Genomic DNA, 15,261 nt, shown 5'->3' with positions numbered 1-15,261 from the left:
AAGAGCAAACATGACAAGTTCTTGACGCCCAGTAGGGAAAAGTTCCCCAGGGTGCATTGTTACATAGCGCCTTATGGTATATGACTTCCAGATGTCTTCTGCTGTCTCCTCTCATAGACCTCCTTGTGTAGGTGTATGGACACGTGATTGACAGTGTATTCCCTGGGCCCGTAGGCCTTAATTAATAATAATCTTTATTTATATAGCGCCATCATATTACGTAGCGCTTTACAAATCATAGGAAACAAATACAAATGTAATGTAACAGGGCACAACATTTGTATGGAACAACAGGAGTGAGGTCCCTGCTCGCCAGAGCTTACGGTTTATGAAGATGATGGGGTAACACGAGGTAAAAGAATTTTTAATGGTCAAGCCATTCTTCTTAGGGAATAGAACAAAATATAATAAATGGAATTGCTGTCGCTTGAACCACTCAGCCGTCATCTTATATACCAGGTCCAGGGTGAATGGGACTGCAGAGAAGTCTGGTGCCTGTTGGTTGCTGGATAACAGATGGGAGGACGACACAGGACGGGTTAGTAGAAGAGTTAAAACTTCATGCAGTTAATGAGTGTTATAGGCTTGCCTAAAGAAATGGGTTTTAAGAGCACGTTTGAAACTTTGGAGGTTAGGTATTAGTCTGATAGTCCGGGGCAGAGCATTCCATAGAATTGGTGCAGCTCTAGAGAAGTCTTGGAGACGCGAGTGGGAGGTCTAATTTTATAGGACTGCCCAAATGGCGTTACTGGATAGGTAGGACCCATCCTTCAAGTAGCCATAAGGACTATGCTACACCACAAAGACCAGATGCATAAGAACACGTTGTGGTTACTGGTCACATGGGTTTTATAGAAACGCATACGCAATCGGGCATGTGATCTCAGCAATTAAAAACAACAGTGAACAACAGTGAAGGAGGCGATTTTTCCCAAAAAAATTGTTGGGGTTTTTCTGCTTTTGCAGAAATAGAAGAACTTATGCTTGATAATCCCTGGCAGTCACATGTTAGCCCAGGGTTTGGTGCAGACGTGACATCTTCACTGCTTGTAAAGAGCGGAGACTCCAGGGACAGAGATTTTGTCCTTTTTCACAGAAAGGCAGTCATCAGGCAGGACTGTTACACCGTTTACTAACTGCAGAAGAGAGGTTGTCGTCACTATTTTGATAGGTCATACCATTGACAGCTGCCAGACACTATAAACTGTACTGGGGTTTTTTCACACAAGTCGTTGATTGAAAATGTATTCAGAAGAGATTTCCAGTTCTTTGGCCAAGGCAAGGATATGGTCGTCATATCAATGTCCAAAATGTACATATATACTTATTTATAGCATTGTACAAGAATAATACAGACCGGACATGCAGCCACGGTGTCTTACAATAAATGCAGGGTATATTGCAGGATATAAAAACCAAAGTTTATTATGTAACTGAGGCAGAATCTGATAAACGCTGTATATGGCTGTGTGCAAAAGCATTGGCTCAACTACATCCCAGCAAATAACTAGGTCGATGGCGTCCAAAATACTTTCACAATCAGGGCTACGCCCGTGTTGAGAATACTTGGCCCCAATATGCATGCTGACAAGAAGATGATATCAATCCAGAGGAGGACTGGAAAGCAAAAACAGGAAGGGCAGCGGGACTGAACGCGTATCACATGCAGAACAGAAAGCAGGTTACTATGAGGAGGGTCCATATAATGCAATTCCTTCAGGAACTCCTATTCAGAGAATTGCTACACAGGTTTAGAGGCCTCATCCCAGCATCATCCAATAAGTCAGGAAAATATGGAGGGGTGTGTAACCAAGCACCACTGCTTTTATAGACTATACATCAAGTTGTTTGCTGCTTTATCACATACATTGTTGATGCATCTCCTCAAATGTCCAATCCCCGGGAAACAAACTGCTTCAACCAGTCCTCAAACCAAAAGTGCTTGTAGTGCCTGGGAAGAGCTGTGCCCCCGTGTCTCCCCTCAGCTCCAGTGGGTCTTTTCCTAGTGTCCTGTACTACCAATAAGTGTGGTCCGACCACCGATGGGACAATTTGACGATAAGAGTCTATAAAACGACAATCCCTTTAAAGAGAATGGTTAGGAAATGCTGGTACAAGACGAGTATTAGTAACCAGGCACATGAAGATGATTGGTGACATCCGTGTGTAGGAACATGACCTGGAATGTGAGTCAGGAGGAGAAGTGCTGAGCTGCTTCTTCCTGAACAAGGTAAGACACTCTTCTGGATGACATGTCTACTTAAAGAATGTAAGTTAGTCTAAGTGTATTGGAAACACCCAACTTAGACACTATAAAAAAAAAAAAAACAGTAAGTAAAACTTACTGCAGTGTGTATACATCCAGGGAGGATTCGCAACATTTCCTTACAATGGAGGGCAGCAGTAGATCCCGCTGTATACTCATACAGTAAGGATACAGCCTCTAGTTTAGTTCCTCCCACACTAAAACCGGAAGGAGGAGTGAACAATGGGAGGAGGCAGTGATTGGCTGCTGCAGATGTTCTGGGCATCTCCCGAGTGACCCAACTATCCATACATGGACAGTTATATCACCAGGGAAATATCCACAGTGAACAATCAGCAGAGGCTCGGGATGGGTGCCATACAGTGGCAACTGTCCCCATCGACTATTTTGGCCTCCGCCTAGCATATACTGTGCTCTCTGGCAGGAAGAAGGATGATATTGTGCAGATTCATCCAGTGTTACCTGCTGCATGTAACAGAAGCTTTCCTAATCTACACACTAAAGGTGTCCAAAAGAGGGAATGTGAATGAAGTCTAACAATACAATAAGCTGCAGACTTTCCACATACATTTCTGGAGTGGAAAATTCACTGTATATCTGCTAAATATAAACAAACTCTTGAAGGACTTGTTTATTTGCAGTAAATTGCCATATATATTGTGCCCTGTGATCCTCACCAAACACCTCCTAATAGAAAGGCCCGGTATAGTATCTAGCGTGCAACCTCAACACAAATGCTGGGTTTATTACTTAGACCTGAAAATATTAATGCCCAGCAGCAGGACAATAAGCCAGCTCATATAATCCAGGGGATTATGGGATCCATTGCATATGCACGGCCCCACATCTCAGAACAAGGAATCTTTAACTAGGTCTCTACCAGCTACACCGTGACATAACAATGTGACAACAATGTGTCCTGTAGTTTGATAACTTCTCAGTTACGAATCATTAGACAAGTTTCGGTCACACAGCTCAGCCTCATGGACTGTATACATTATGGAGAAGATAATGGGGCAGATTTATCAAGCTGTCTGAAAGTCCGAATATTTCTAGTTGCCCATGGCAACCAATCCCAGCTCAGCTTTCATTTCACCAGTGCTCATGAATATTTTAAACGGGAGCTGTGATTGGTTGCCATGGGCAACTAGAAATATTCTGACTTTTAGACAGCTTGATAAATCTGCCCCAATGTCTCTGGATGGTCAAGTGATGCAATGCTGAAGCATTGTGGGATTGATAGCTGCATAGAGAGGAAAAGAACATAGGAGAAATCTATAAGTCAAAAAGGAGTCTTTTTCCAGCTGCAATGGCAGATAAAGTGCAGCCTATACAAAATATTTGCAGGGTGCTATATAGTTGTGTTGCATGAAAGGAAGGAAAGCAGTTTTTACTTTGGCTGTGATACCTCTCACGTCACCACCAAAGATAACAAAGTGAGCACCAGAATTGTAGGGCATTAATATCTAAATACTACATCAAGTGGCTGACAAAAAGACAGGTAGTGATAGGACTCCAGTTTCTTTTTCTCTTCCATAAATCACATGTACTTGGTGCCTTTATTGCTTCTTTGAACATATTGAGAATTGTCACTCTACATTGGGAAACTGTACTATGACCAGGAAGTAAGACCTCTCCTTACAGAGTCTGCCAATTAATGCTGCCATGTAGGCATGTGGAGACTTCTAGCCATTGGCGATCCACTAGGGCATTCTGGGAAAATCCACAAATAAATTTTCCAGGATGGGATAAGGAAAACCATTTTTAACTACCTTGTAAGGCAGTCCCCGGATATCTATTCAGAAGGAACAGACTCACAACTGTCTCATCCACGGCAGAGGTGACATTCAGGATGGGAAAGGGAATACTTTGTAAATATTTACCATTCATTACATATTTAATGTGCTTTCTTGGCGTTACCCAAATGTTCCCGGTTCTGACCTGAGCACCAAATCCTGCTGCTAATGGACTCGAGTATAAGCAGGAACACAACTAGGAGCAGAAGAACAGACGTTACCGTTATATGCCAGCACTGCTGTAGGAAGGTGACGATATGTTATTGCTGACCTCAATGAGAGGCTGGATGGAGAGTTTCTTTAATAAACCATACAGACATGAGCACTTATGGTACGTGTCATCAAGTCCTCTTGTGCGACATTCATTTACTTGACAAGCCAAAGCACAAAACTATTACTGGTAAAGGGGACATACCCGCGAACAGCTGAGGGCCAAGTTCCTCAAATAGAAGCAAAATGGACACCTGCAGCCAAGTCAATGTGTAGTATATTAACACATGTGCAGCCACTGAACCTGCGTCTCCAAGAGGAATACACAAAGAGAGAAGGTCAAAATTTTAGGCCATTTCCGAGCTGTGTATTTGAATAGATTACCACAAAACTTACTATCATTTTGTGGCAATTGCTGCCAAACAGCAGTATCTTGGCAAGATCTGTGTATCTAATCTGCAACCGTATTTCCATCATTAGATCACTTTTCATTCATGAATTATTGTGGTGTATATGAATGCTCCCAGTAAATTCCTGCACTGCAGACTTCCATAGGTTTTACAAGGGACTAATGACTGCACCCACTGCTTGCCACAGGTCACCTGATCTTTATTGCATCCCTCCCACCTCCTATACATTTTAAGTTGTCTTCGGACAAGGGCAAAGTGTGCACTGCATATGTATCATTGTGCAAGACCCAAATGTGATGTCATCAGGGGCTCATTTACATCTGCAATAGGATGAAAAGCATGAAAAACAGCACATCATCATGGAAACACAGTTAAAGGGGTATTTCCTACCTCAGCTACTACAGTTAATTTAATCTCTTATCCCCAAAAAACATTTCTTCAATGCATTGTTATTTTTAAAAAATTACCTCGATTCCCATAACCGTGTAAATGGGGCTTACCTGCGGCCCTCTTATCACTAGATACGGCCACCGCTGAAGAGCGGCGGTGGCCATGCAGGCGCTTAGAATGAGGCTTCTCTGAACCTGCCGGGAGTGTGTGAACGTGCATAGCTAGCGCATCCGCAGTTCACATATACCTCCCTCGCTAGATTAGGACGGCTGCTGGGCATGCGCAGTAGCTTCACAGCAGTCCTGGTGGATCAAGCCTTACCACGGGACAGCTGTATACTGCAGCAAGCCAGCACTACTAGCTGAAGAGAACTTACTAGTGCCAGCTTCCTTCAGTACACAGCCCTCCCGCGGTAAGGGGTTGATCGACCAGGAAATGCGCTAACTATGCGCGTTCACACAAGGCCTCATTCTAAGCTGCTGAGAGTTGGATGCATCTAGTGTCTTTACAGGGGGTCATTACTAGGGGGCAGGTAAGCCCCATTTACACTGTTATGGGAATAAAGTTAATTTAAAAAAAAGATAACAATGCATTGAAGAAATGTTTTTTGGGGGTAAGAGATTAAATTAACTGTAGTAGCTGAGGTGGGAATACCCCTTTAGGTTTTTACCCCCTAAATCAAAACCTTTGGGAAAAAATCCTTTGTACGCAAAAACAAAAAATAAAACACATAACCAGAGAAGAAATCATTTACACATATTAGGTTTTACTGGAAACCACATACACTTGCGTCCTAGCAAGGTTAAAGTGGGTTGTCCATTTTACACATTACAGCAAATAATTAAATATTGTTTGTGTACTTTTCCAAACTTTCTGCATCAATTCTTCAGTTTTCTAGATCTCTGCTCGTTGTCTTCTTGCCGTCAGAAAGCTTCATTGTTTACTTCCTCTAAACAACGGTCCATGGTCCTGTGATGTCACACAGGAGCACAGCTCATTAGCATCACACAGCTCTGATTACAGTGTGTCTCATAATGAGCTCTGCACCTGTGGGATGTCACATGACCATGGACTGTTAAACTACAGGAAGTAAACAATGAAGCTTCCTGTTGAATGCCACCAAGCAGACAAGCAAATGAGCCTGCAGGGGCTCTGGGGGCAGTACTAGAGCCCCAGCAGGCTCTTCAGTACAATAATTTATTGACTCCCCTACCCCCCACCCAACTCATCCCGCCCTTACTCCAGGCAGAGAGCCAACTTGCTTGCTGTAATTGCATAGTAGTACCTTCACGGGTTCACAGCAAGCACACAGGAACACCCCACCCTCCTCTGTCCATAAGGTGTAGAGACTGCGCGAAGGGGATGATAATCGCAATAATTGCAATTATTTCAGGACTTGTGAGGCAAAACATTGGCGTACAAGTCCTGATAAATGTCCCCCATAGAGCGGGCTAGTGAGAACAAACTCACTCATGTCCAACCGGCTCTCTGTACACAAATGAAGAATTTAACCAAGTGCTATCCGTGACCATGGAAAATGCTTTCCTACGTCACACACAGGCAATGAGGCAGATTTATCAAAAGTAACAAGAGTGCTGCACTGTAATAAATATGGCGTAGTATAAGACTGCCTGGTCGCGCTTTGGATAATTTTACACCAGAAAAGTGGGACAAAATTAGGTCGGGTTACAATTACTTTTGCCAGACAGTTTTTGCGTTGAGGCAACGGCTCTCGTCACAGAAGTGAATGAAAATGGTTTAGGACAGTTTTGAAAATGACGGAATTCTGCCTGCCCCGTTGTTTCCTTGTGCGTGAGCTGCATATTCCAGATATTCCTATTCCAGATTGCAGCTTGTGCAGTTTTAACGGATCAGTTAAAGGTTTCACTAAAAAAGTGATACTTTGCTATTAATGTATCCAGACATCTGTTAGAATTAAAATCAGTTTAAAATAGAGGAAACGGTAAAACAGAGACCAAAACACAGATGGGAATTGACCCCAAAGCTCCATGCACACGCCTGCAAATGGTGGCCACGAGCTACCTGCAGAAACGGCAGCTCGTTCACAGGTGCCATAGAGATGAACGGTGCATCCGGTTTTGCTGCGCAGCCCCTCTGTTCCCTATGGAGAGAGAAGCAGTGAGCAACACTCCCCCGCCCCCTCTAGTCGGCTTGCGGCTCATGGCACACATCTGCTCACACGGATGTTTGCATGGAGCCTAAGGCTGCATCTAGCATTAGGATGTATCCAGCGAGACTGGAGGGTGCGGAGAGGTAAGTATTCCTTTATTTCTTCTACTCCAATGCCTAAAAATTCCCTGCTCCTGGACAATCCCTTTAAGCTAGCTGGAAGATAAGAATGGATGATTTATACGGCTCTGATCTGGCAACTTGCCAGTGGAAGTGTTCTGTCATACTAATCAATCTGATCCAAAATGGTTTTTCTTATGGTCCTGTGTGGTTTTAGCTTTCCACGCAGTATCTCCCCTATTCGATTCCCACTAAAAACAACAGGAGACTTCTTCAAGTAGAAGCATTTGGTGAGGAAAATACTCCAGAATCCTGACTACGCTATAGTCTTAATATGTTATATGATAATGTTTGGTAATAACAGGTACTAGTGATGTGATAAGGCATGTGAGCCGTCTCGCTATGTATATAAGCTGTACACCTGATCCGGCAGGACATATGTTATGTCTATACATCCTATTAATAGCACAATATACAGGGGCTACTGGCCGGACATCAGGAGCTGGCACGCCGCGCAGTCTCAGGAGTTTTGTTTACAGGGAAAGATTCCCAGGACAAGGGGACCAAAGCCCGATGTGAAGGGAATAGTAACCAGCAGCCGGGGAACAGACTGACACAGAAACCTGCTGTGATCAGAACTGCAGACCAGGAAGACGGGTAACTATGGAGCAGGAGGATATCCCGGGGGAGATTGTGAGGAGGAGATGGAGCCATTATACACTGGATATGATGAATCCCATAGTCCGGACTGATCCCAAGGACATTCATCATCCAGCAGCAGCCCTGGCAGCCTGGAGGAGACCTGCTGTCCCATCACATACAGGGGATGCCCCTGTCCCATACACCCAGGGAGGAGGTGACTGCAGGTCCAGGACATGACACTGACCCACTGGCTCCCGGGCAATGGAGGACAGACACAGGGAGGAGGGCTGCGCACTGGGGGAGGAGCTCCCTGCAAGCAGCGGCTGAGTTCATATAAGGTAACGCACACCCTGAGCTACGATAAACAAACCGCAGCAATAGCGTCCGCGACCAGAAACAGATCCGCTGTGTGTGAACAGGTGACTAGAGCCGCCCGCAGCTGACATGAAGCAGCGCAGACCCGTCACCTCTCGCTCCCTCCTCCACCTCTCCCTGCACTCATATCCAGAGCCGCCGCCTACCTGGAAGTCTCGGTCTTCGTTAAAACGGGAGAATCTATCCGCGGCCATCTTCCTGCGTCTGCTGGAACGAGTATCGCCTCTCTGAAACCCCGCCCATTCGCCGCAAGACGCACAAGATAAGCCACGCCCAGACGACGGAGGCACGTACTGATTCTACCCATGTCATACGTAGGGCTGGAGCTCCGCCTACCGGCTGCGCGCGTCACGTCCTGACATTGAGGAGGAGCGGAATGACAGAACCCGCGAGCAGCAGGTGGATAGAACCCGGCGCTTCTCACTCCCTCATACACTGTGTAATCATCACAGGCCAAGATCTGCTCAGATCCTCCTGCTCTATAACATGCTGCATGCATATAGGACGCCATGTACATTCTTCTCAGCTCTAACTGCTCTATATCATATCGCTTGCAGATAGGACAGTATATACAATTTGCTCAGCTTCTTCTGCTCTATAACATGCTGCATGCAGATAGGACGCCATGAACATTCTTTTCAGCTCTAACTGCTCTATAGCTCTATATCATATCGCGTGCAGATAGGACAGTATATACAATTTGCTCAGCTTCTCCAGCTCTATATCATATCGCTTGCAGATAGGACAGTATATACAATTTGCTCAGCTTCTCCAGCTCTATATCATATCGCTTGCAGATAGGACAGTATATACAATTTGCTCAGCTTCTCCAGCTCTATATCATATCGCTTGCAGATAGGACAGTATATACAATTTGCTCAGCTTCTCCAGCTCTATATCATATCGCTTGCAGATAGGACAGTATATACAATTTGCTCAGCTTCAATGTGTTACCTGCAGAAAGAAAACTAGAATTTGCTATGCTCCCCTTGCTCGTTAACATGCTGCCTGCTGTTATTACAACAGCTTTAATCTATTCTGCTCCTCTTGCTCTATAACATGCTGCTTGCAGGTACAACAAAATGTACTGTATGCTAACCTACTCCTGCTCTATAACATTCTGCGGTAGAAAAAAGAAATTTTACAATCGACTTAACTACTGCTGTATAACAAGAAGTGTGTATATAGGCTAACATGTGCTATATCTTCAGCTCCCCCTGCTTTATAGCATATTGCTTGCAGATAGGACACTATGTGCAATCTGCTCAGCTCCTCCTGCTCTATGCCAGTCTCAGCCTATTCATGTGCATAGGCTGACTACAGGCAGTCCCTGGGTTACATAGAAGATCAGGACTGTGGGTTTGCACTTAAGTCTAATTTGTAGATTTGGTATATTTTATAACTGTACAATAACTCCAGATGATTAAACCTCCCGTGCAAGATCCCCACAGCCTATTTCGGGTAACCAAGGATGCATAAGCTGATGAGTTGCATCCTCAGTTACCGCATCCTCCAGTTCTTTGCCACTACCAGTGGCTTGTATTGCGCTGGTATTGAGGAGAAGTGCTGTACCCACCCTCTCCTCTGGTATCACTAAGGAGGTGGTGATAACGGGTACACAGCAGGAGGCGACCAGCTGACACAGCGCTCTGACATGCGTGATTGGAGCCTTACACTCCGCAGTGTTAACCTCTTAAGTCTCTGCGTCCGATATATTGGACGCTGAGAGCTGTAACTTTTTTAATTTCTTTATTACATTTACAATAGTTTATACACAGTCATTTAGCACACATTTTTTGCACATACGTTGTATACAATGGGGGTCATTTACTAAGGGCCCGATTCGCGTTTTCCCGGCGTGTTACCCGAATATTTCCGATTTGCGCCGATTTCCCCTGAATTGCCCCAAGATTTTGGCGCACGCGATCGGATTGTGGCGCATCGGCACATGCACTCGACGGAAATCGGGGGGCGTGGCCGAACAAAAAACCCGACGGATTCGGAAAACCGCCGCATTTAAAACAAAAAATCTGTCGCGGAGCTTGCACTTACCTTCACTCAGCCCGAGCCAGTGAACTCCAGTGCGTTCCGATGCCTTTCAGCGCAGCAGCGCCACCTGGTGGACGGCGGGGGAACTACCTTAATAAATCCTGGCCGGACCCGAATCCAGCGCAGAGAACGCGCCGCTGGATGGCGAATGGACCGGGTAAGTAAATCTGCCCCAATATTTCCTATATAGTGTGTGCTAAGCCAATTATATACCTAAATACAAGAAGCACAGTGGCTCAGTGGTTAGCATTAAAGCCTTGCAGCGCTGGGGACCTGGATTTAAGTCCCAGGGTTAACATATGCAAAGAGTTTGTATGTTATCTCCATGTTTGCGTGGTTTCCTCCGGGCCCTCCAGTTTCCTCCCACACTCCAAAAAACACTGGTAGGTTGATAAGATTGTGAACCCCCTTTGGGGACAGGGACTGATTTGGTAAGCTGTAATCTGTGTGCGCTATTTAACCCATTAAGGACGCAGGGTTTTTCCGCTCATTTATCGCTCTCCAACTTCAAAAATCCATAACTTTTTCATTTTTACGTGTACAGACCTGTGTGAGGGCTTATTTTGTGCGTAACAAATTTTACTTTCCCGTGATGTTATTTATTTTCATGCCGTGTACTGCAAAGCTGAAAAAAAATTCCAAATGTGGAAAAATTGAAAAATAAACGCACGTGCGTCACGTTCTTCTGGGCTCAGTTTTTACGACTTTCACTCTTCGCTCCAAATAACACGCCTACTTTATTCTTTGGTTCGGTGCGATCGCGGTGATACCAAATTTATATAGGTTTTATTGTGTTTTAATACATTTTCAAAAATTAAACGAATGTGTACAGAAAAAAAGAAAAAAAAATTTGGTCATCTTCTGAAGTTAATAACTTTTTCATACTTTGGGGCACGGAGCTGTGTGAGGTGTCATTTTTTGCTAAATGAGGCGACGTTTTCATTGCTACCATTTTGAGGTCTGTGCGACATTTTGATCATTTTTTATTTCATTTTTTATGTGATGTAAAAAGGTGTAAAAGTTGCATTTCGGACATTTGGGCGCCATTTCCCGCCTCGGAGGTCACCGCCGGCCGTAACCGTTTTTATATTTTGATAGATCGGGCATTTTGGGACGCGGCGATACCTAATATGTTTGTGATTTTTACTGTTTATTATGTTTTATATCAGTTCTAGGGAAAGGGGGGTGATTAGAATTTTTAATATTTTATTAATTTTTTTTATTTTTTAAACTTTTTTTCTTTTTTTTTTCACTATTTTTTAGACCACTCCTACCATATACTGCAATACAACTGTATTGCAATATATGGCATTTTTTCAGCACATTCATTACAATGAGCCACTTTCTCATTGTAACGAATCTGGAGAAGCCATGTAGCCTCGTGTCAAAAGAAGACCCGAGGCTACCATGGCAACCGATCGCCGCCCCCCGATGACGTTCGGGGGCGCGGCGATCGTAATAAAGATGGCGGCACCCGCACGCCGCCGTCTTTTAAACGCCACCGGCGACTTTGCCGGCGGCGTTGAGAGGCTTAATAGCCGCGATCGTTTAGTAAAACGTACGAATAAATATGTAAGTATGGTATCCACATAGAATAATGATAACATGATTATTAGGCTATATGGTGAAGGCCAAAAAAAAAAAGTTTAAAAATCCAGTGTAGAATTGGTGGTTTTCTCAAATTGGTAACACTGGAAAAAGCATCTCATCCCGCAAAAAATGGCGTCACATGGCCCCAATAACGCAAAAGTTTAAATATTATAGCCTATTAAAGGAGCCAATGAGGAAATTAAAATCCTAGCAGCTGCAGGGAGCTCCTTCCCTTCTGCGCCCCGCTGTGCGCCCATAAAACAAGTAACGGCCACATGTGGGGGGTCTCTGCACTCGGGAGAAATCGCTGTACAAATTTTAAGATGGGATTTCTTTTATCGTTTGGAAATGTGTAAATTTTAGGGCCAAATTAACATATTACTGACAAATCAGTCATTATCAGCACAATGGTCAATTCTAAAGATGCACAAAACCAATATTCTATTTGTAAGCCGCGTGACATCAAAATAAATTATCCAGACATTTCAAAATTTATGAAAATGTAAAGTAGACATATGGGAAATGTTATTCAGTAACTTATTTAGGTGGTAAATCTATCTGCCTGAAAACCCGATGATTTAGAATTTTGAAAATGACAAATTTTTCCAAATATTCATAATTTTTTCTTTTTTTTTTCTTTCTTTTTTTTAATAAATAAACAAAACTTTTACCATGTCTTTAAGGGGTTAATATATAGAGGTGAGGTTTGCTGCATATTGCCACCCACCGCTAAAAATATTAACCCTCAAAATCTCAAGCATGTTGGGTATCACCGCGTCCAAAAATACCCGATCTATCAAAATATAAAAATGGTTATTGCCGGTGGTGAACCCCATAATGGAAAATAGCACCCAAATGTCCGCAACACTACTTTGACACCATTTTATATCACATGGAAAATGTAATTAAAAGCTAATCAAAAGGTCGCACAGTCCTTAAAATGGTAGCAAGGAAACCGTCGGCTCATTTTGCAAAAAATTACATCTCCCACAGCTCTGTAGCTGTCAGAAGATGGCGAAACAATTTTTTTTCCTTACAAATTAGTTTAATATTTGAATAATGTATTAAAACACAATAAAACCTATGTAAATTTGGTATCACCGTGATTGTACCAAACCAAAGAATTCCCAAACATTTGCATTTTTTTTCCAGCAAGGAATAATAAATGAGAAGTAAAATTTATTACACAGAAATGAAGCCCTCAAACTGCTCTGTACACGTGCAAATGAAAAAGTTATGGATTTTTGAAGGTGAATTAATGAAAAAACCCTGCACCCTTAAGGGGTTAAATTGATATGTCTCCAGTGGCGCTGGACATCGTATACAAGTACATTGTAACCTTCTATCATGGGTCCTTCGCAACCATAATGTATGCGCTTCCTCTCATGCACACACTGTTTCTTAAAATTTCTTGCCCTAAAGTTTATTGTTGATTAAAAAGTTGATCTATTGACATCCCTTCAACGCCCAAAAAGTATGGCAGGAACAGCGCTTCCAGACCTCCATACTTACTACTTGGCAGGACAACTTAGGCATGTTAGACACTGGCTTCTTCCCTATCCGCTGCCAAATTCGGAAAACCACTTGGCTCATTTCTTGAAGATAGACTGTCTGTGGCCTGTTTTAGAAACTCCCCACCTTATTTCGGGCCGACTGCTGCCAATACACAAATTGGCTAGGTCAATTTGGCAGCAGGCTAAGTCTTTGTCAAAATTTACGGCAGTAGTTGCGGAGACCCCATTGTGGAATAATCCGAGCCTGCCTGAAATATTTAAACTCCCAGACCTGCGAATTGCGAGACCTCTATGACAACTCTATTCTATACTCCTTCGAGCAACTGAAAAGCTCTAATGATATTCCACAGACACAATTTTTCAGATATTTGCAACTCAGGCACGCCTTAGGGGTACAATACCCAAATTCTCCCTTACTCATATCAAGCTATCCACTTATTGGGGTACTTAGATCACAAGGTCCTAGGGGACTAGTGTCCATATTATATTCCCATCTTATTACCGACAAGGTTTCGGCCAATCCCTCTTCAGCATTGGAAAACCCTTATACCTAGTTTGACGGATGAGACATATGCGGAAGCCCTGGAGTCAGCCATGTTAGTGTCTCCAGCAGCTAACAATAAGCTAATACAAGTCTTCTTTCTTCATCAATGTTATTTGACCCCAGCCAGACTATATAGAATGGGAAGGAAGCAGACTCCTGGATGTCTGGGATGCTCTGCAGTATATGCTGATTTTTGGCATATGGTATGGACATGTCAGACCATTCAGGCATATTGGCAGGAGGTGATATTACTGCTAACTAATGTACTTAATACACCTGTCCAATCTACGCCAGAGCTCTGCTTATTGGGGGTGGTTGATGAAGAAGCATGGCAACATCACAAGCGGATATTTCTTAGAGAGGTACTGTTTCTGGCTAGGAAGGTCATAGCTTTAAAATGGATGGCGACACAACCACCATCCCTATCAATGTGGAGGAAATTAGTGAATTCGGTCCTCCCTTTTCATGACATGATATATAAGGGAAGAGGATGTCCAGATAAGTTTAATAAGGTGTGGGGACAATGGTGTGACTCCTCGGTTACACTTTATTCCGTAAATACATTCACGTCACAGTTAAGGGCATTACAGGATGTTTAACAACGCGAATACTAAAAAAAAAAATTGGAGGGATGAAGTAATCAAATAACTTATGGGAACTGGTCTTCTAAACTGATACCCCATTTACAATGGAAAACTATGGAGGTGGTTTAGCAGCAGCACTGCAGAGTTTTGGTTTCCTTTTTAGTTTGTTTTTGCTGTTTTTCTTTGGTTGTATTTATCTGTGTACGCATGATATGTAAAACATAATATCATATACTGTGGTAAATTCTTTTATTGTGATTGTTGTACACTTTCAATAAAACGAGTTTTAAAAAAAAAGTTGATCTATGGCCTGTCCTCTGTCAAAATTAAAACAGTGGTCCCCAACCTTTTTTTGCCCAGGGACCAGTTTTCTGGTGTCATTGTCTCATAGCCAAAAATGTATGTTTGCATGCACCACCATAACTCCCTTATGGCCAACTTATATAGTCCTATTTCCTGAAAAAGCCCCCTCCCCCTTACTTATATTGTCCCCTTTCCTGTATATCAAGCCTCCCGTGCTTACAATGTCCCCTCTCCTGTAGCATGCCCCCCTTGCAATGTCCCCTCTCCTGTAGCATGCCCCCCTTCCAATGTCCCCTTTCCTGTAGCATGCCCCCCTTCCAATGTCCCCTCTTCTGTAG

The 15,261-nt window shown here is 43.4% G+C and overlaps 1 protein-coding gene across 2 annotated transcripts in view; it reads right to left on the bottom strand.

Moving 5' to 3' along the window:
- The window catches only part of GPATCH8 (G-patch domain containing 8), a 36,210-nt gene extending 27,596 nt beyond the window's left edge, over window positions 1–8,614 (bottom strand). Inside the window, exon 1 of one of the 2 annotated variants that reach the window (XM_072111237.1) lies at window positions 8,486–8,614. In XM_072111237.1, the coding sequence (XP_071967338.1) occupies window positions 8,486–8,533 (48 nt within the window). In that variant the 5' untranslated portion in view covers window positions 8,534–8,614. The remainder of the gene's footprint in view (window positions 1–8,485) is intronic. The other variant, XM_072111238.1, reaches the window with a different exon arrangement.
- Window positions 8,615–15,261: the final 6,647 nt, after the last annotated feature.

This window comes from Engystomops pustulosus, chromosome 6 (assembly GCF_040894005.1).
Source record: "Engystomops pustulosus chromosome 6, aEngPut4.maternal, whole genome shotgun sequence".
NCBI lineage: Eukaryota > Metazoa > Chordata > Amphibia > Anura > Leptodactylidae > Engystomops > Engystomops pustulosus.
This window is presented reverse-complemented; position numbering and strand designations above follow the sequence as displayed.